General features: G+C 44.7%; 1 protein-coding gene across 1 annotated transcript in view; it reads right to left on the bottom strand.

Moving 5' to 3' along the window:
• Positions 1-22,877, bottom strand: part of WDR47 (WD repeat domain 47) — a 381,791-nt gene that overhangs the window by 52,876 nt on the left and 306,038 nt on the right. Inside the window, exon 11 of the mRNA XM_078668245.1 lies at positions 2,327-2,496. Within this exon, the coding sequence (XP_078524371.1) occupies positions 2,327-2,496 (170 nt within the window). The remainder of the gene's footprint in view (positions 1-2,326; positions 2,497-22,877) is intronic.

The raw sequence follows: 22,877 nt of genomic DNA on the forward strand, positions 1-22,877 counted from the left end.
TGTTATCTCTTTTAAAATAAGGTCAACCTTGTCCAGGAAATATGACAAGAAGACTTCACAACTGATGGTAGTATCTATAGCTTGAGCTCTCTTTGTCAGTTCAGTGAGTATCTTAAAAATTTCCTTTTGGACATTGTCAGCCTCATTAATCCGTTTCTCGTAATAAGAGGCCTTAGCTTCCTGTATACATTTTTTATAGACGTGAGACAGCTTCCTATAGTCCTCATGGGAAGTATCGTCTTTTTTCCTCCTCCAGATTCTTTCAACATTCCGTAGCGCTTTCCTATGTTCCCTCAGAGCAGGGGTGAGCTCATATGAAATCTTTTTATTGATTTATTAACCAACTTGCTTTCTCAAATTTGCTTGAAAATGCACCATTTGGCCACTCTTTTTTTCAAAATGTTCTGAGGGGGAAATACCCGGAACCCCTCTTTTGGTGGTCAGTCTCTTTTGCCGCCGGTAACTCACGCACAACGTTTACGCCTCACCGTTTTCAAAAGTCACCAGCCGCCCCTGTTGGTCATTAGTCACTGCTTCTCACAACATTGGTAATGGAGATAGTTGGATGCGAGAGGACGTATGTAGACCATTTCATTTAAATACACTCATGAAAAGCAGACTACAACTACATAAGTAAAGGCATTTAACACCAACTTTACAATTACAATACTAAAGTTATTTAATTTGTATGTGGCATTTGCTGAAACTTTGAGCTGCCTCTTAAGGCTTTAAAAAACAAATGCTATTGATGTCCAACTTAATCATTTATCACCACGAAAATGATAAAAAGGCAAAGTTAACTCATACATATTGCAGAACACACATAATTCCACTTACAAAATCATGATAATCAAAAGCAACATCTCCATTAATACTAATGCCAAAATGTGTTTGTTTAAGTTGAAAAAAAGGGAAAATTAAGAGGCAACACAGCGTTTTATTTACGTATAAATATTTTTGTTACATTCTAAATCTAAAACACTTTTTAATTCTTACTTGGGATGTATAAAGTAAGCTTTTCTTGCAGACCTCTTTTCACACCCCTTTCAAATAGTAGTGGAAAAAAAGAAAAGATTGCACACATCGACTCATCGTTGGGATGATAATGGTTTTAAAATTAGCTTGTAAGAAAATGGCGCATCCGTTTTGAGCCCCACCGCCTGACAAAATACTGCTTCAAGAAAGTAGTCCGCTAGCACAAACACAGACAAAACGCAGAAAACAGAAGCTACAGGTAAACCAATAACCTGGACCAACCCAAAACGTTGCTTGCGTAATAAACATTCTACACACTTCTAAGCCTTATCGGACGCTGAAAGAGAAGCACAGACAAAAAATGATCTATATCAGTGGTGATACTCAACGTATGGCTCAGGGGCTGCATGCAGCCCGTCTGACCTTCACATGTGGCCCCTTGGTGAACAGCAGCACTGGGGAGTGGTTTACTCCACTCAGCACTAACATTGATTTGATGTTTAATACAAAAATTAAAGACATCTTGCGGCAAACGTGTAAAAACCTGATAAAGTCTCTTCAAAGTTGAAAAAGTGCATTTTGTTTACAAGCGGTACTGTTTCACCTCAGATAATATCAGTGCATTGAGACGTTTTTTTGTGATACTTTTCAAACATGAATTAAGAAACATTCATATGCCCTCCCTCAATTCTAAGGGTGAACTAGGAGGCAAGTCTGGTGTGATGTGCACGCTTTGGGTGGGCTGGGTTCCTATTATACATTAACAACATTATAGTTTATTAAATAAAACACAGGAGAGGTTTTGTACAGCGAACATGCTAAAGAACACATTTCGAGGTCCTCTTATAAGTGATAATGAAGAAAAAGGAGAAGAAGTAAAATAAAACAATTGCCTAGGATAACACAATTTGATAAAGTGGAGAAACTGGGATTAGTCCCAGGTTTTCTGGTTCTGGTTACACATTCAGCAATTCAGCTACTAGATGTATATGCACCGCTTACCCTACACCCACCTTATAGCTGCCCCTCGACCCACCCACCCGAATCTCCTCTCCTCAGTCTCCTGTCCGCCACCCTGCTGCCATCAATGTGGCCCTCAGTCACATCACGGAACAAACTTTTTGGCTCCTGGGAAAATGTTTGCGAGTACCCATGACCAAGATAGTTTTCTAGAGAAAGAGAGTTATCAAATAAAACACCTGAATACTTGTAAAACGGAGTGAATACATAGTTTAAGACCATATGGAAGCATATCATCTTGGCTTTGTTTACAGATAAATCTTAATTGACAGTTCTGCGTGCAAGCTATTAAAAGTAGTGTATTTTTCCTTAAGAATATAAAGGATCTTACCTGTGGCGTTGCATGTTTCAGGATTGAAGGGAAGTACTTTGACAAATTTGTCATTTGAGCCAGTAGCCAGCAGTTGACCACAGTGACTCCATGCCACGCAGTAAATGGATCCTTTGTGATGCTTGTTTCTTTTGAAGCGTACAACTGGCTGTTTTGGGACACTATAAGCACTGCAGGAAAAAAGGCAACGTTTACGAAGGATTATGAGAAGACTAAATTCATCATTTTTTTAAAATGTATTAAGGAGCTTAGAGCCATGACATTTCATAAATATACACCGATACAAATATAGGAGATATATGTGGAATAGCCAATGACATACGACATAATTAATACAGAGTAAAATAAATCAAGATATTAGGTTGCCCTTGAGACACTCCTACATTTAATAGACCCACCCCTTCACCTTGCCGAAACTCATTTAAGTAAGTATTACCACATTATCAGTCCTTAATTAATGAAACTACTACTCAAGTTTTGTTCTATTTGTCCATTCAGCCACTGGCACCCAGATCAGAGTTCCATGCTTTGTTGCCTTGCTGCCTTTAGAGGTATAGCTTATTCTCAAGGTGAAACATAGATAGCAATCTGGATGGCATTAATGGTTTGTAGGAGGTTCAGCGTTCAGCTAAGCAATACAGATGTGAGCCATTGCCATAGCTACAAAGATAAAGTAGAGTTTCCCCTCATCTTTCACAAAGTGCCCAGCGATTCCCAACAACATCAGCTAAGGTGTAATCACGACCTGTGTATTGAAAGCAATACTTACACCCCCCCCCCCCTCCCCATTCTTTCCTTTAAGGTCCTCAGCCTTGAACAAGTACAAAACATATGTCCAACATCTGCTAAATCACCTCTGCAAGGAGGACTGCTAGAGTCAGACCTTTTCCCCTATCTAAACATCTTGGCGGGTGTATAATAGAGATTAAAAATGGTTCTGTAATGTTGACTCCTGAACCCTGCTGACCATAACTCCTCCGGGCCCACCGCCAATGATTTCTGAACATTTGGTCGCTGACTCCTTCTCCTTTACCGTTTTACTACTTGAATTTCACAGTCATTCGGCATTAAATCAAGCAGGAGTTTATAAATGTGTTTAATCCGACCTCCCTCAAAACTGCTCATCTATTTGATGAGTGGTATTTTCTCTAGTAATAGTTGATCCCTATCAATTTTTAACACAAATTCCCTAATAAAAAAATTGGCAAGTCAATCCAAATGTTTGTTGCAACTCAGTGTACAAGTACATTTGACCCCGATTAAATAAATTCCCCAGTCTGGCCACCCCAGCTCGTCCCACAAGACAGTTTTCATCATTGAAAATGGTTAGGAGGATTGGCGAGTCCCAGAGAGCAGTATAATTGTTATACTTTGCAAAGCCCATTTTTGCCTTGAGTTTTATCCAGATTTTAAATGCCACTCTGTCGCCCTTAAATTTGATTTTTTTGTAATAACTTTGTTCTATAGCCCTTAAAAAACGTTCTTTAGCCCCCGTACCTAAAGTCAACTTGTATATGGAAGGTTGCCACTTCAGGCCATAGATCTCCACTCCCCTTCCTGTTACAAGGACTACCAAGTGCTGCAGCATAGCTGCTCAGTATTAAAACCGGAAATTAGGCCCAGCCCAGCCACTTCTGGTCCTAGGGAGCAAGAGATGTCTTAACGTTCTCCTTGCCCTTTTACATTCCCATATAAAGTTAGTACATATGGCCTCCATCTTCCTAAACCATTGTGGCTCTATATCTGGTGGTATAGCCCTGGATAAATATAAGACCTTTGGCAATATCACCATTTTTAGTTTGAGCCTAGCAGCTCGCATTCGCTGCAATGCGAGGCATGGTGTATCTGATTTATGGGATTGATCCCACACCTTGCACGCCCCTCACTTTTCATTGGTTCCACCTAGTGCGTTTCTAAATACGGTTCTTTTGTGTGGCAAATGGGTCACATAAGTCCCTCCTTTCATGGTTTGGTTCACGCCCATGGCGACTGTCCCACTTATGTGTCTCATCTCTCCAAGGATTTATAAGCATCAAGGGCAGCCCGAGAACAAGAACCTGGGGGAATATATGCTCTATTCCAAACAGTCGCTCGTGAGCCAGAATAACAAATAAAATTAAATATATATAGAATACGAAAAAGAAAAGGAAGAAGAAAACCAGTGCTAACTAAATTTTACATTAACCATGTACCAATAATTATATCAAAAACGATTATTTAATGTAATTTGGACAAAGAGACATAGGCACATTAATAATGGAGCTCATACAGTTATACAAACAATATTATAATTGTGGACAATGGCAAGCGAAACTGAACAAACAATGACAGAGAAGAAACACAACAAAACAACAGGTACAAAAATACACAATACAACAATTGTGTCCTCTCGTATTTAGAAATGAAGGGGATGGAGGCAGACTCCTGCTCAACTATATAGATTAGTTAATCTAAATTAGCGTGCTGGTGCTACGGTGTGTGACGCTTGCTGTCCCGATAAGTGTGGTACAATAAAGAACAAATGATACAAACTGGCAGGGTTGTATTCACCGTGCACTATCCACTGGGTTGCTGAAGAACCCTTTTACTCTCTGAAGAACATTAATCAATCATACACTGTTCAAATGAACCTTGTTCTTGAAACATATTTTTTTTAAAAATTGTAATTTCAGTATACATTATTTAACATGATTTACGAAAGCACTTGTGTACATTCACTAATTTACAATGAATTACAAATGATGTACATGTGGTCATTGCATCATGATCAACATATCATTGAAAATTCACAAATTTCACATAAAAGCCAGATGCATTTCAGGACTGTCGTGTCCCTTCGTCAGGGGCTGCGACTACTTTGCCAAATTTATGCGACAACATGTAGGTACCATTACATGTAATCAAGAATAAATCCTGTATCAGAACATGGGGTTATCGTACTGTGGTAACTCGAACCGATTGCAGTGTACTTTAGTGATTAACCAATGTGGTACAGATAAAAAGCATCGAACTGTGCACAAATTAATGAGTAGACCATGAAACTAAATAAAACTGTTCTCCCAGGGTGCTGCAAAGAAAATGTGGGATTGAAAGTTTAGGAAAAAGAGAAAAGAAAGGAATGTACGTTTGTACTCCAAAAAGATCGAGCTGGTATGTGGTCTGGAATGTTAGAGAACCACGGATGTGCTAAAAATCGGAAAAAATGACTCCAAATGAATGCCTCTGTAATGCTACAGGATGAAATGCAAAGTTTCAAAGTGAAGACATGACTAAACCTCACCTCGCAAAAGAATGGTATCAATCAGCGTGTGCACCGTTGGTCTTAAAAAGTCAGGGACCCTGTAAGACAAGGGTAAAACCAAGAAGAAAAGCTGAAACATTAACTTCATGTCGCTTTTCAGACAAAACGATGGGGGAAATCGAGAAAATGCTTAACGCTTACCCCGATTTAGAACCACTTTGGAATACTATGGAGTCCCGTGTCGAGGTTGCAATCAAGTCGGTACGCTGGAACCAAAAAACCGTCTAGTTTAGTGAAGGTAAAAAACCTTCTAAAGGAAAATAAGTGAAATCTAATAGGGCTTACCTCAAGTTTGAAAACTCTTGCTGCATGGAGGCAATGCTGTTAGAATTTCCGGACAAGCCATAGAGAAAGACTGACAATGCTCGTACATGAACGTAATGCCGGAGATAGAAGGAGGATTACCAGGGAAAAAGACCCTGGAGGCCATGTTGAAGTGGTAATTACGACATGAAAGTATCGGGATCTTGACATAAACAGAAAGTTAATATGGGCAAAACATCGCTGACAGTTACGTGCGATGGTGAATGATGAAACATAGATATAAATACGATGGGGAACGAGAACCCCGTCTCTGCACCAATGATGTAATAAATAGCACGGAAATAGTGTGCTCTAGAGATAAGAACTAGGTGTGGAGCAAACAACCAATGGTGCCCCGGGGATGGGGAAAAATGAAAAATATCTTCTATAATGAATGTCACCCGGCACTAAGCTGAGAGGTATATAACTATTTTCCTGAACGCTATCCAAACAGTTAATAAATGATATAGATGAGAAGGGAATAATTCAAGTCTGGTACTAAACATAACAAGCATTTTCAATGCAATGGTTTCGCCTTTGGAAAAGTTAGAGCTAATGGCAATGTAAATGACAATGCCATCTATTTTGCTATTCTCAAAACAAACACATAAATTCAAATTTTGACATTTACAATGCCAATAGCTCTAACTTTTCCAAAGGCGAAACCATTGCATTGAAAACGCTTGTTCCTTGAGATAGCACTAGCAGGCTCCAGGGAGCTAGGTTTCGCAGGGGCTTCACCGGTGGACAGGCCGGGGTGCTTCCTTCAGCATAGTGTAACGGAGCAATGAGGGATACGGTGGAAAAGGAACTTAAAGGGACGGGGAAATATTGGGGGGGGGAAGGGCATGGGGTAGAGAGTACAAACGAGGGAGCTTGAGTGAGGGCAACGCAGATATGCGATGAGTAAAGCATAATGGAAAGCGGGCAGGATGGACGAGTGGGGTGTACACGCTCTTGGGCGAGAGGTAGAGAAGAGGTGAGCGAACTACGAAAGTAGAAAAAATAGTTTAAGAGGGGAGAGCAGTGCGAACGGGAGACAGGGGGGGAAGGGGTAACCATTGTTTAAATAAGTCGCAGACCCACGGTGAGGGTGCTAGGACAAACCCCCAGTCCAGGAGGCAGTGGCAGACAGCGGGGTGTTCCCGCCAAAGACCAAGGGGTGTGGGGGTGCGGTGCTGGTCAGAAGCGGGGTGCCGGTGAGACTAGGAGTGTTAATTGACAAAGAGTGCTGGTGAGAGTAGGGGTGTTTGTGGAGGAATAGTGCTACTGAGGGGGAGCTGCTGACGGAGGGGGGTGATGAGCAGGAGGGGTGTGAGGAAAGCAATACTTGAGGAAGGGGAGTGCTGGTGAGTGGGCGTGCTATGTGGGATAGGGGTTAGTGGTAAGTCCCTTCGGCTGGAGAAGAAGGGGTACAGGTGAAAAAAGAGTGGGTATCCGGAGGTACAGGAGTTTTGCTTGGAGGAGAGGTGCTTGGTTAGAATTTCTGGTGCAGGAAGGTGTTAGAAAGGGGCGCTAGAAGAGGCGCTCCTCGGAAGTGACCGGAGATGTGGGGGGAAGGGGCCCTGGAAAAGAGTGCTGACGAGAGGAGGGTTGCTGGAGATGGTAGAGTGCCTTGGGGGACGGGTGCTGAAGGTGGTGGTAGGGAGAGGAAAGGTAAAAGGGGCGGGCTGTGTGCGCGCCCGGTGTAAGCTCCTTGCCAGAGGTTTTTGACCCCCACCCCGTGTGATATGTTAGGCTGATCCTATCTGGGAGAGCAGGACAGACAGTCTGTACATTCCAGCGCACCCCTGTCCAGCTCCGGTGCAGGCGGAAAGCTGCGAGACCCCAGAGGAGGAGGGAGTAAAGAACCCGGGACAAGGCGGGACCCCCTTGTGAGAAACGCAGAGCGCAGGGCAAGTCCGGTCCTGTGCTTTCCCTTCCAGGGTCACAACCAATGCATGTCGTAAGCCGTGTGCAGGGCAGGTCGCTGTGCTCAACACTGAAGCATCCAGTGCAGAGTGCACGCAACATCCCTGACGCGCGGAACCACCCGGCGCGAGCAGCTTAACGTGTGTAACATTACCGAAGTGAAGCTGTATCCAGCGTGCACAGTGCAGCCTATACTACATCTCAGAAAAGGAGTTCACTGAGGACTGGACAGAACGGACTGCCCTACTGGTACTGCCGAGGATCTCACAAATCACGCATCAGCCGGTGCAGGAAGGCGAGGCGATGGCGAGGCGATTCGGGGGCGTGTTTGGCCGAATGACGTGCACAAGACGTGCACAAAGGGGCCGGATGAGAAAAACATCCCAGGAACGCCCACGAGTCGCCTCGCAGGATGACGGACGCCTCTGTTTGCCAATGGCTAGCGTCCATTTATGGAGCTAGCCAATGGGATACAGAGGCGGGCCGAACATCCATACTGTTGACAAAAGTTTTCGACCTGGGCGGAGCTCTGCGAGCTCTCGCCAGGTCGAAACCTAAAAAGGGGAAAAAAAGGAAGCCACATAAAAAATGTGAAATCCTGACCAAATAATCAGGGTGAGAAATGAAATTGTGAAGAAATTAAAACGTGTGAGAAAGGTCAATACTACGCGCATTAATGTTGGTGAAGTATCTGATAATAGATATAGGTACTGAATGTGTGAAAATCAATACAAGAAGCAAGACATACCTAGCCTATCGTTAAGACATGCAGGGCACATAGTATTAAGAGTTTTAATCCAAAGGATTTCTCTTTGTAACAACATCCTAGTCATGTCCCTCCCTGGATGTGGTGTCAGACGCTCAATGACTTGAAAACGCAATTGGGATATACTGTGTTTGGCCTCATCCCAATGTGTAGCTAAGCTGGACGTGGTGTTCTAATTCCTAATCTTACTTTTGTGTTCAGTAATGTGGATTTTGAGTTTGCGCTCGGTTTTCCCAACATACGCTTTACCGCAAGGACACAATGCAATAAATTACGTTCATCGAATTACAGTCGCTGGTATGCCTGAGTCTGATTTTTTTGCCTGTTAAGTGGTGAGTCAAAGAGTTCCCGGTGATGACATTATTGCAACGAATGCAACCGTTGCATTTTTTAGTACCTAATTGTTCCTCAGGTTTTTGAGTGGGTCTTGGAGATGATAACATTGCTTGAAGATTTTTGCCTTTGTTATAGGCAAACAACGGTTTGTCACTAAATAATCCATTGAAATAATTTTCACTCTGTAGTAGTTCTCACCTAGTATTGATAATCTGTCTACATGTAGGTGAAATAGTAGAGTATTTAGATACAAGGACCACTTGTCTGTTGAGTGTTTTCTGCAGACAATCCTGAAGAATATCATCAAGGTATCCCCTAGATATTTATTTATTTATTTTATTTAAGAAGTTTTCTATAGCACTGGCTAGACCCAGGGGTATCGGAGTGCTTTACAATGGGAACATAACAAATAATCATCAGATACAGGATAGAAGAGTGACATATCAACATAGGCACGCAAAAATAGAGAGCAACATATTGTAGTGCAGGACCGTTTTTTCTTCAGAGTCCTTTGAAGTCATTGTGCTGGAGCCGAGCTCGAAGTCCGCTAGTTGCCCCAAGCTATCCAATCCCTAGGCAGCGGTTGAGGAACAAGGCTTTGAGTTGGCTTTTGAATTCTACATAGGAGGGAATGGTTCTGATGTGAGGGGGAATGGAGTTCCAAATTTTGGGAGCGCTTCCAGTGAAAGATCGGTCCGCAGAATCTTTGTTTGTATTCCTGTAGTTGTCGTTCACTTTCACATGGATTGGAACAAATCCTTTGAATGCGGATGAATTTGGAATATGGACAATTTTGAATCCGGCTTTTAGGATGAAAACTGGAATAGGCCAATGTGCTGTTCCGGTCTGTTGGTTTGTTGTACACCGTTGTTTCAAACTGGTTTGTTGGTGTTTTGCTGATCTGTACGTCAAGAAAATGTATTGTGTCTTTTTGTATATTGTAGGTCAATTGTATATTTGGATTCTTCTCATTCAGGGTCTTGATCATGGAAACTAGTGATTGTTCAGTGTCGTTCCAGAGAAGAAATATGTCATCAATAAAGCAACAGTATAAGGGCATCTTTTGCCACCACTCTCCATTGCTCATGATGTTCTCGTATTTGTATTGCGACATGAAAATATTTGCATACGCAGGGGCCCCAAAAAGCCTATGGAGGTCCCCGTCAGTTGTACAAAAAATTGTTGTTGCCACTCAAAATATCTGTTGTTTAAACAAAATTTGAGTAATTGTAGAATGAAAACTTTATTCATTTCTATATCGTCCCTCTGCAAAAGAGCCCATTCAACAGATTCCAATCCTGCTGCATGGGGAATAGATGTGTATAATGCTGTAACGTCTATAGTACATAACAGAATAGACGCCTCTTGATCAATCTTCAATCCTGAGTTGACAAAGAAAATGGGTGGTGTCTTTATATGAAGTCCAGTTTTGAACAAAATTTTGCAAATAAAAATCCCAAAACTTTCCTTGTGGATCAAAAATGGAGCCGCAGCAGGAGACTATCGCCCGAAAAGGAGGGTTCTGAGGATCTTTCTGCATCTTAGGAATCATGTAAAGTCTAGGCCTTCTGGGATTTTGTACAGTGAGACATGATTGGATTTGATCACTAATCCACTCCTCGTTAGCTTCAAGCAATACCTTAGGGAGCATTTCCTGTAATTGAGTTGTTGGGTCATATGTGAGTTTCATGTAAGTCTTAGTATCTTCCAAGTGGGCATTGACCTTTTGATGATGATATAGTGTGTCCATAACGACGATGGCTCCTCCCTTGTCGGCAGGTTGCATGGTTATAGTGGAATCGTTGGCAAGAGATTTCATGATATTCCGCTCATGTTTAGTAAGGTTGTCACGTCTTATCGATTGAAATTGTAAATTTCGGATGTCCTTGTTAACTATGGCTTCGAAGGTGTCAAGCATTTTGTGTGACACCGGGGGGTATGAACGTGCTTTCGGGTCGATATTAGCAGTTGGTTCCCAAGATTGTTGGTCTGAAGGTATTACATTGGTAAAATAATGTCGTAACCTCAATGTGCGCATTAATCTGAATAATTCTGCTTTTACCTGAAGGAGAGTGGTGGTCTCGGTGGGCACAAAAGACATGCCACCTCCCAGGACATTGATCTCTTGTGGGCTCAATTGTTTTGTGGAAATGATCATGACTAGGTCACTGTTTTGCCACTGCGAAGAAATTTGCAGCTTTTTTCTTTGTCCTCTCCTGGTTTGTCGGTACCTCGCTCTGGTCTTTTTGAGCAGGTGGGCGGCCTTGGTCCGGGGCCTGTGACAAAAAAGGAACAGAAGCTTGGGATTGTGTGGTTTCCCCACGGGTGGTTGATGGACCCTCTATTTGGGCACGTGCTATCACGTGAGCTGGTGTTCTGCTGGTGGTGGCATCTTTATCAGAAGCCAGACTCTCCTCTGATGATGTTGTGGTTTTACGATGGTCAAATCTTTTCCTTGTGTCAATTTCAGCCCACGTGTACACTTCATTAAGTTTATAATCTATGGTGTCCCTCTTGTATTTGCGGAGTTTTCCTTCTTGCAGTTCCTTTTCATATTTCTTGAGTTTTTGGTTTAAAACTTCAAGTTGTAGTTTCCAGGCGTTGGATTCCATGCGGATTTCAAGCTCGCTTTTCAGCGTGTAAATTTCTTCTTCTAGTTCCCGGATGGTCTTAGATAGTTCTTCAATGATGAGCAATATTAAATCCAGAGAACATTCAATAAGTATGGCATACCACTTCTCCATGAAACCAGAATTGAGATGAAAACGGAATAATAATGGTTTGATGGCTAGTCGAAGGCCCCGTGGTATGCATTTCACCTTGTGATATTGCACCAATGTTGATGCATGTAATTTTTGGTTTAGTTGTGTTCTGGTAATGAATTCCAACTGTCGTAGTTGCTGTGTAATGGTCCCGCTATGTGTGTTGGTAGTTTTGACTTCTTGAATAAGCGCATACATTTCGCTAGCTTCGTCTGTGGCATAAACTTTGGTTGTTGCTCATTGAGAAAATACAGTGGGCCCTCCTACATATGATGCTTTTGTCCTGAAGATGACCCTTAAAGTACCCTTGGGTCAAAACGCCGTTGACGCCTGTAACGTGGCCTAAATAAGAGAGGACACAATTGTTGTTTTGTGTATTTTTGTACCTGTTGTTTTGTTGTATTTCTTCTCTGCCATTGTTTGTTCAGTTTACGCTCGTCATTTTCCATAATTTTAATATGTGAGCGCCATTATTAATGTGCCTATGTCTCTTAGTACAAATTAAATTAAATATTAGTTTTTGAAATAATTATTGGTACATGGTTAATGTGAAATTTAGTTAGCACCGGGTTTTTTTCTTCCTTTTTATATTCCATGTATATTTAATTGTATTTGTTATTCTGGCTCACTCATCTCTCCAAGGGGCATTTAGGTTACTTGAGCGGGACTATTTTCTTGTTTTGCCTTGCCTCCGGGGTTGGTTTGTTGATTTTTAGGGATCGGAGAAAACAATTACGCAGAAGCAAATGCGATTTTTCCCATGCCATCCCCTCCACCGTCGCCCGCCCCACTTCTGCTCCGATCACTGCTTCTTTCAGTGCAGCACGGCGGCCGCTTCCTGCTTCCATTTGTATTCCCACATACCTCCAACTCGTACAACGTTTTGAAGGGGTCAGCAAATAAGAATAACACGAGATCTGCACATCTTCATAAGGCTATGCTGAGAATGAATTCAGTTTTATTGACGTTTGTATGACTTCTATGGTTTTATCTGGAAAAAACAATAAAGTTTGTTGATGATGATGAATTCATTTTGCCGTTCTGCATGGCGGGCATATGGTATGTGCCGTTTGTGAGGCATTAGCTAAATTGTGCTAAGCAGCGGAATATGGGTGAACTTTTAAAGTCTCCTTCATTGTAAAACACATGCCCTTTGACCGTTGAGAGAATAGGACACTTGGACGAATGCTGACATTACATAAGCTACATTCTCCTTTCCTCACGGCATAGTGTAAAGGAAAGGCGCGGCCTTCGTCTAATATTCCGAGGCCGTACCGATTTCTCGGGCGAGCTCTGAGGTAAACTCATTTCAGCTGAGCACCGACTTCATATAAGGTATGTGCCCCGTTCCTCAAGTCATAGTGGGGAGGAAGGGCGAAACCTTCAAGCAACATTCCACAGGCTGAAATGGTTTATCAAGTAGCGCTGAGGTGAACTCTTTTTTTTTTCCATTCCATTCACCTCGCTATCACTAGCGCTGTGTTTGTCGGCTCCCTCGTGTACATTTTTCTTCTCCCCCTCCCTTTAGAGAGAAAAAAACGCTATGAACCAACCTGCTCTGGCTCCTTCAAAGCGCTTTTTTAACCGTCCAGTTACTCACCTACACCTTTACAAATCACACTTCTTTAAAAGTTTCTTGTTAAACACAGGTGTCTGCAATTGAAGCTTGTGTAAGTGTCACTTTACACATGTGTTTGTGTACATTGCACAATTCTTTACATGTTTCACATTCGATACCTGGGCTTCTTTGCACTGCACACTTATTTTGAAGTTTCACATTATTTAAATGTGTTTGTCTACATTGCACACTTTTGTGAAGTTTTACATCACGAAGTGTCTGTCTGCACTACACACTCGTTGTGATGTCTCACATTACGCACTGATGCATCTCTCCACTAAACACTTGCTTAAAGGCCTCACTTCACACACTTCTCTTTATTAAAGATGTACATGAATTTTGACGTGCTGCATACCAGCCGGGGCTGAGATTTGTGTTTACACTGCCCAATACATTGGATGTTTCATATTAAATAGTAGGATTTGTCTGCACTGCACACTCATTGTGATATTTAACATTTATTTATTTATTTATTTTGAAAGTTTTATATAGCGCGGACAAGATCCTTGCGGATATCAGAGCGCTTTACATGGAAGGAGTACATGAGGGATCATAGTTCAGAGATAAAACATCGTCAAACAAACAAATCAAAAGAAGCAATCAGTACAATCAAATAAGTCATGCATAGGGTGCAATATGATCTGTGCATTAAAAACAAATAGAGGAATAATACTGCAATAAAAGGCATACATTCACTAGTTGATAATAATCTAAAATAGGCCATTTCTTAGGGTGCTATATGAACTAACGATCGGTGCATTATAAACAAATAGAAGTATAGTACTACAATAAAAGGCATTCACACGCTAATTAATAGTAGTCTTTCTAATTAATAGTAGTATTTCTTAGGATGCTATATGGGCTAACTATCGGTGCATTAAGAGTGATTGGACGTATGATACTGCAAAGTGGCAGACATTCGCTAGTTAATATTAGCCTAATGAGTGTTTCCCAAGGGTGAGTTCAAGTGGTGAGAAAGACTAGTCCAGAATGGCCGACAGAGGTAGAGAGAGAGGGAGAGACCAGTCTAAGATGGCAGCAAAAATGCAAGGATTTCAGAGTTTGGTTTCTCTTTCTACTCTGGGGATGTCGAATTAGTCCATCTTCCATGTTGATTGAGGGAGGGAGCAGAGTTCAGCTTCTATGCTGCTAGATGGTGGCTTATCTCTGTTTTGCTGCTCCCTGACCGCGTTGGTATGTAGCTTCATGGTGGGCAGGGGGGCGATTTATGGTTCCAGCTTTATGGCCCCAGCCCGGTTAGCAATGGAGAGTGAAAAGCCCGCGCCAATACCAGTCACATAGAAGTCCGGGCAAAGCGTAGACAAAGCCTGCATGAATGTTTGATATGATGTGAATACAGGTAGTTGCCCTTCGCGTCGCCCCAAAGGCTGTCTAAATAGTTTTGTGTGCTGTATTCCAGGCAGGGAGTGGAAAGACCTGCAATGGAACTTTGGTGGATAGCTCAGCGTACAGTTACCTTAGAAATCACCACTGACGCTGCTGCTCCCATCAGGCTTCTCCCAAGTTGCGCAGAGGGTGCCCCCAACACACCGGTAAACAGAGCATACCGGCCGTGTGAGGGGGAGGGGGGGAAGCCTCCCGCCCAAAAAGCTGCCACAAACATCCAAACACTGTCGCACCAGAGCCGCTCCAGATGCCCCCATTCGGTACTCACCGAACCATTGGACGGCGGGGGGGGGGGGGGGGGGGGGGGAGGTCTTCCGTCGAATCCTTGCTAAAAACACACCACGGGGCACACCGGAGCCGCTCCAGACATCGACCGCTCCGTCTTGAAACCTTCCTTAGAGGGGGGGGCGCTTGTTCACGCCGACCCCCTTCCTCAGCGTCACCGATCCTGTGCTGCCGAGGGTGCTCACCAAATCAACCGTGAGTGCCTTTGAGCTTCTAGGGATGGGTCAGCAACCAAACTTAATGCCCTCCTCCGCCTTGTAGCGGGGGACCACGTCCAACTCTCCGACGTCGTCAAGCTGTCTGGACTAGGCTCCTGGAGCTTCAACCGAGCTCCAGTGCCCTCCTCCGCCTTGTAGCGGGGGACCACTTCCAACTCACCGAAGTCATTGAGCTGACTGGACTAGGCTCCTGTAGTTTCAGCCGCCCCTATTGATGCTCATCTCTGATGCCGCCTTGCGTTGAGGGTGTCAGAATCGAAGGTCCGCTCGGGGCATTTCAGGGGTCATTAATCCAATCCTGTTACTCGATCCAGTTACTCTTACGTTCCGTTCTTCTTTCTCCTTCCGTTCCGTCGTGTTGGTGAGTGCTGACAGGGATAATGCCCGAATGGGATCCCCAGCACCGGGAGCTCCTCACAGGAGCTCCCTACCCGGCGGCCATCTTGAACTCCAAACATTACACTGAGATGCTGCTCTCCACTGCACACCTTTGTGAATTTTCACATCAAAAGCGGCGTTTGTCTGCATTGCACAGTCATGATGTTTCATGTTACACACAGATGCAGTTCTTCACTGCACACTTGTTTAGAGGCCTCCCATCACGCATTTCTATTTACAATAGATGTGCATTCATTGGGATGTGCTGCATCCCTGCCGGGGCACAGTTGGGATGTGCGAGATGTTTAATATGGCACAAAAATGCTGCGCTTCTTCACCGCACACTTGTTTAGAGGCTTTCCCTCATACACTTCTCTTTATAAAAGATGTGTGCGCTTTCGGACGTGCTGCATACCAGCCAGGGGAAAGTTGGAGTGTTTGCTTACACTGCACCCCCATCCTAACCTCTGTAGGAAGGTGGATACCTGACTATGGTTACCCCATATTTTTTTGCCTTGTGTTTAGCTGGTTTTCGACTTAGTTGGCCTGGGATCCTGCTAATCAGGACCCCAGGCTATCTGCTCTCACTGTAAAATGGACTCCATGTACTCTAGATACATCTCCAATTGGATATTGTGTCACCCTGGTGAGTCCCTGCATAGTGTACCATAGGTACCCAGGGCATAGGTGCACCCAAGGCCTACCAGGGGCTGCAGCATGTATTATGCCACCCCTGGCTGGCCACTCAAACTGACACAACTGGCTGATCACTCAGCTGGGCAAGGTCGTGTAATCACCCCTTGCTTAGGTATAGTATTCCTATATCTACCCTTATATATGGACACACAGTAACCTATAAGTCACTCCTATGGCAGGCCTTAACATTCCTGGAGGCAGAGTGCTTGGTTATGTGTGAGATGGTGCTCTAGCATGAGCTGAGCCTGTCTGCAGCTTTCGGAACCATGTCCTTATAGCTGTTCTATGATACTGCCATACCATATACTCTTAAGTGCATTATAATCCTCGCGGTTGAATGCTAACATTGGTTTGGCTTTATCTAAACATGTCGTGTAAGGTGTCATACGCTTTGGAATACTACCCCCTCGCCAATTCTGGTGATGGGGGTAGCATTCCACCCTTCTAGAGGGAGAAGACATGTTAGTACTGACTATCCCGGTTAAAGTTAACCAGAGCCCCAGCGTCACAAAATGGACGCTGCTGCCACAGACACAAGTCTGACCCCCTGCTGCTGGGAGTCCTTCCAGTCATGGAGGTTTGGACAATAGGTTTCCTTCCTGGAGAGGTGCGAGCACCACCCCAGGCAGGACTTTGTGTATTGGGACAGGGAGGGCTGAATAGATTGAGACACCGCCTGGGGCACACTAGGTGCTCCATGCATACCCCAGTTCAAACTGGTTGCTGGGGCACTCCAGCCCCAGCTCTGGCGTGAAACTGGACAAAGGAAAGGGGGTGTAACCACCCCCCTTCCTGGTCCCACCCATAGGAGGGACCTAGAAAATAATCCAGCCCCTTTTAGTTGTATAAAGGTAGGAGCTGAACCCCAGGACTTTAGATTTGATCCTGAACTGAAACTTGAAACGAAACTCTGGACCTTCCACGTTCTGCTGAAGCTGAAGACTGAAGAATCTCCCTTGTGGCCAAGGAGTGACCACCCTGGGCAACCAGGCACCATCCAGCAAATCAACGGCTTGCTTTGTCGACGTCCCCTACGGAACCCGAGCACAGAGCCTGACAAGACCCAGACTTCCAGATCTCTCTGACCCTCTCTTCACGTCTGCAGCTTAGCTGAGATCCGTGGAGGCGACGAGACACGTGGGACCGGCCATCTTGAAAAGTCCACGACTTGCTAACTGCTCCTGAGGAATCCTCAAAGCTGTGCACTGGGGATTGAGAAGCCCCGAATCCGAGCTCCACCTGCACCGAAGATCAGCCCTCCACACTCCACGAGTTCTGCGTGGGGCCCTTCTGCTTGTGGTCTGCTCGACGCGTTGTCCGGTTACTGGCCCGTTGGCTAGTAGCCTCTGTGACGACAATCCTTTTGAACCAACTCGCTGGTATGGTTGCTCCAGACTGGCCCTTGCCTCCCTGCAAAGGTGAGGCATCTCAGACCTTGCTGGTCTGCACCAGAAGCCTTCTTTGAATCCTGTGTGGGTTGCCTTTGCCAAGGCTTGTTGACTTCAATCCGGCAGTCGACCCCTCCATCTGCGAGAACCTTCGTGGGACAGCTCCTCTCCAGCATCTGGTCGTCCTCGACGCCTCCTGGTCCGCGTGGCGGAAGAGACAAGCTTCACGACAGCACCTGATTGCTCCTCGACGTCGTCTGGTTCCTTCCTGGTTCCACCCGGTCACTGGCTAGTGATCCAGACTCTGTCCCCTCTGCTTTCAGGTCTTCTTCATCCTCGATCCACCCATGGATCCACCCGGACATCTTCCTCCTGGTCGCCTGCAGCATCTTTCTTCACGGGCTCCATAGACTTCAATTGCGAAACCCGACATCTTCACACCTATGCACCCGCTTCCTGTGGGTGAGGTAACGCGAGTACTTCGGTGCTCCCAAGGGTATTGACTATCCAAGTGTCTAGGTTTTTAGTTGTTTCCTTCTAGCTAGACCGGAAGTTTCCGGAATCCTTCTTTTTCTAAACTCTAAGTTCCCATTGACTTAACATTGACTCTCGCGTGTGTGTAGAGACACTGCACGCACCGCCTGTGGGCCTCCTACTCCTAACCTAAGGGTCAGATAGTGTAGCCCCAGCGATTCTCTAGGCCCTAGGCCTTTCCTTTTCTTGTGATGTGGTACTTATACCACTTTCTTAGTATATGGTTGGCTTCGCCCCCAGGGCCTAACTGTATTTTGTGCAACTTAACGTATTCTGACTAAGTATCTTGTTATGTGCTTTGGCCTCTGATCTCATAAAGAGTTCAGAGGAGTGTGTTAGTAAATAAATACATATATATTTTATATATATCCTGTGTGGTGTCCTTTCATTTGATATTCAAGGGGTTACATATGGTAAAACAGCTGGCTTTACACGCCCTCAAGAGTCTTTTAGCCTAAGACTGTTCTGTCCACGCTACCACTAGGATAGCTGGTCTATAAGGTTGACTTACAACCATCACCATAAGGGTTGTTTGGACTGGTGCAAGGTGTGAACATCATATACCAGGCCAAATTCTCACAACTACCACCACCACTACCACTCTATCCACCATTCTAATGACCACCACTACCACCCTAGCCACCTCACCACCTTAAACTGCATTCTGCTCACCACTACCCTACCTACCATCACCATCCTACACTCTACCCTACCCACCCACCCCCTCACTACCATCACTGCTACCCTCACCACTGCCCTAACCACCACTCTACCCACCACCACCCCACCACCCAAATTATCACTCCACCCACCATCCTACCCACCATCACCAGCCTACCATCCTACCTACCACCACCACCACCATCCTAAACACCATCACCATCCTACACACCACCCTAGCCATCAGCAAACTACCCACTGTAAATACCACTAGTATCCTAACCACCATTCTAACCACCGTCACACCACTCTAACCACCACACTACTCCCCACAATCCCACCACCTTAACCACCAATCTTCCCACCAAGAACCTACCACCCTACCTACCATCCCCATCCTACCCACTTCCCGAACCACCACCACCCTGCCCACCCGCATGCTGACTACCACCACCACCCTAGCCACCATTCTAACTACCACTCTACCAACCAACCTATCCCACCACCACCCTAACCACCACTGTACCCACCATCAGACTACCTACCACCACCACTCTACTCATCCACTCACTAGCACTACCACCCTGACCACTATTCTAACCCCCAACAATACCCTAACCACCACCACTACCACCCTAACTACCACAGTATTACCCTCAGCCACCCTAACACCACTTTACAACCACTGCCCTAACCGCCACTCTATCCACCACCACCCGAACTCTACAATCGTCACCCTACCCACCACCACCCTACTCACCACCACAATCATAACCACCGACCACCTCCATGTTTACGCTATATAAACACCTCAAACAAACACCTACCCACCACCACCACCCTAACCAACGTGTTTCTCATTGATTAATACACATGGTTTTAGTTTTCTCCTTCGTGTCTTTGGAGTCTGGACCCACTACAGTTTTATTAATGCCCTTCTACTACTTGAGGTAGGATGCTGGTACTTTATTAATGTCCTTCCACTACTTGTGGTACAATGCTGGTACCACAATGTTGTCTTTCATCCCACCCCCCTCCCGCCGTACTTTCTGCTGCCTTTCTTCTTGCCCCCTTCAGTTGTCCGTATTCCCTTTGCTCCTGCCCACGTTGTCCGTGTTGTCTTTTTTCCCGCACCCTCCTGTTGTCACTATTCCCAGTGCTCCCGCCCCCATTGTATATGTTGCTTTTCTTCCCGCCCACCCCGTGCTCACCGGTAACTGCCTTGATACTAGATACAATGTGTGTATACAATATTGAAGTAGTCCAATCTAGGTAGCGTAAGGACCCTAACCTCCTTTAGGTTACAAGTAGGGAAAAGGTGCGGCATCTGCGCTTGACAGGTAAGGGGCGTTTGTTTCTATTCTATTTGCCCCTTTTGCTCATTTTATTTAAATATGTTAGTTGATTCACCAAGCTGCAGCCGGCAGGTGGGGGTGAAGACTAAGGGGGTTATTTCCACAGTCCAGCTGGTGGTTGCTTCTGACCTGGGCAGAAGACAGCTGCGGTCCCTGCAGGTAACAATGGAGGGCGGTAGAGCAGTGTAATGGGGGATTTCGAGGGACGATGCAGAGGGAAAATGTATTTATTTAATTTTCACTTGCCATCGTCCCTCAAAATCCCCCCTTACCCGTCTCCACCGCTGTTACCTGCACAGACAGCGGCTGGCAGAAGAGCACACAATCATGTAGCGGTCCATCGGAGCACATATCCAACCTGCTGCTTCCTTTATTCCAAATGCAAAAAGAACAATTGATGAATAGAATGCAGAACAATGTCATACATTCCCCCCAGTACAGAGATCTGGGTCTAAATCGATCTTTTTTTTGCTCACCATGTCATTCCAGTTTGGACCCAGCCATAAGCAAATCAGTCTTGAACCTGGGCCCAATGGGAACAGTCCAGCCCGAACTGCCAGGCCAGGTTCTCCCTGGACTGGAAACAAGCATCCTAGGACCGGTTTCGGGCTTTCAGCCCTCATCAGACAAGATGGCATGGAGAGCACGGGACCCACGTCTAGGCATACCCGTCCCACGCGGGGTGACAAATGAAAAAAGAACAATTGATGGACAGAATGCAGAACAATGTCATACATTCACCACAGTACAGAGATCTGGGCCTAAATCAATCGTTTTGCTCACCATGCCATTCCAGGTTGGACCCAGCCATATGCAAATCAGTCTTGACCCTGCGCCCAATGGGAACAGTCCAATATAAAAAGTGAGAATGAAAAATAGCAAGCGGTGAGAGACGTGATGATTTTGGGGTCCTTCCTAACCTAGGGAGAGGACCAAACAGATGCCTTGAACACAAACAGCACATCATGCTGAAATGATTTGGTGGTGGTCCCATCCTCCTAGGACCACCCCAAGCACAGGTATGGGCAAAAATACAATCTCAACTAAAGGCCTTACAAAGCAATATGGGACGATATTTTAGGATGCAGTGAATATTACAGTATCCAATCAACACTCATCAAGGGGCAGGCTCCCGGGCTCAGCTGAGAGCTAATACTATAATATTCACTAAACTCTAGAATCTCGCCCTATAATGCTTTGCTGGGCCTTTGGTTGGCATTGTATTTTTGCCCATAACTTTCCTTGGGGTGGTCCTAGGAGAATGGGACCACCACCACCGAATCGTTCAGCGCGATATGCTCTGTGTTCAAGGCATCTGCTTGCCCTCCCCCTAGGTAAAGGGTGACCCCAAAATCATCACCTCTCTCACTGCCTGATGTTTTTTAAAGTTCACTTTTGTGAATTGGTTATATGCTTTTTAGCATGTAAAGGTAAAGTTGATTTACCAAAGGGCTGTGGGTACAGTAGGTAACTCCATAGAGTGGCGGAGTGTCAATTCTTGCATGAATTCCATGTTTTCAATGAAAAGCGTAATTACCAAATCCCCGCAACTTCCGCAAGAGGAGCGGAGTTCATTGCCCAGGGTTAGAAATAGACCTACAGATAGGGGTGTTTTATAAAGAAACAACCTGCTGCACGCTTGTTAGTGAGTCAAACCATCTCTGATGGGAACTGGGCTGGTATCCCAGAACATTCTTTTAACCTACGCTCCAAAGTTAGTGTTGGGTTACTTAAGCATTGCGATTGACATCTTTGCTCTCTCTTTGAACCACCACGGACTGCCTGATTTTCTCTCATAGAAGCCAGTACAATAAAAGTTTAGCTTATCTTATCTTGCCCTGCCGCCTTTCTTGAGGCCAAAGAATTGAGTGCTAGCTTCACTTCTTTCAGGGTGATCAGAGAGTCTAGAGCCACTTCTTCTTCATCATCTAGCTCCCATCCTGCCATTACATCTAAATATTCAAAGTTTATCCAGCGAAGGAAAAATATCTTCCTGGTAGAGATTACCGTAGTAGCCCTTGAATACTCTTAACGATTTACTAATTTCTTCAATATCATTTTTTTCTCCAAAATGCTCATTAAGTAAATAGAAAAAATTCCATCAACGTAATTGCAGTAGACTTAGGTTTTGCTTCTTCACAACTCTTTTGTGCCACAGACAGAGCAGAATAAGGGGACAGATGTACTATACTATTTTATGGTTGAAAACACTCTTATTTAAGTTTGCAACTGTAAAATGGGTTTTTCCGATCTACAATTACAGTTTTAAGAGTTGGTAAACTCTAACCGATGCCTACAATGGTATTCTCAATGTATATCAAATCATTATTTGGAAGTGGAGTGTTGTGAGCATCCCGTCAAACTAGTAATTTGGTATGCCATACATCAAATATTACTGGGAAACCATTGAAAAGTTACTAACTCACAAGGTGGGGCAGTAACCCATTTTTACAAGGGGTCACACCCTTTGGACCCTTCCCCTTTGAGAATGTTTAAAAAAGTTTGCTGGGCCGTAGGCTGTGGTACATAGGACCACTGCCAACTCTCACGGCCTGATTAACCCACATTGCCCTTTGTATTACATTTTATAGTACTACTATAGTGCTACAAAGTGCTAACTCTGAACTTTTGTA

This window comes from Lissotriton helveticus, chromosome 1_2, assembly GCF_964261635.1.
Source record: "Lissotriton helveticus chromosome 1_2, aLisHel1.1, whole genome shotgun sequence".
NCBI lineage: Eukaryota > Metazoa > Chordata > Amphibia > Caudata > Salamandridae > Lissotriton > Lissotriton helveticus.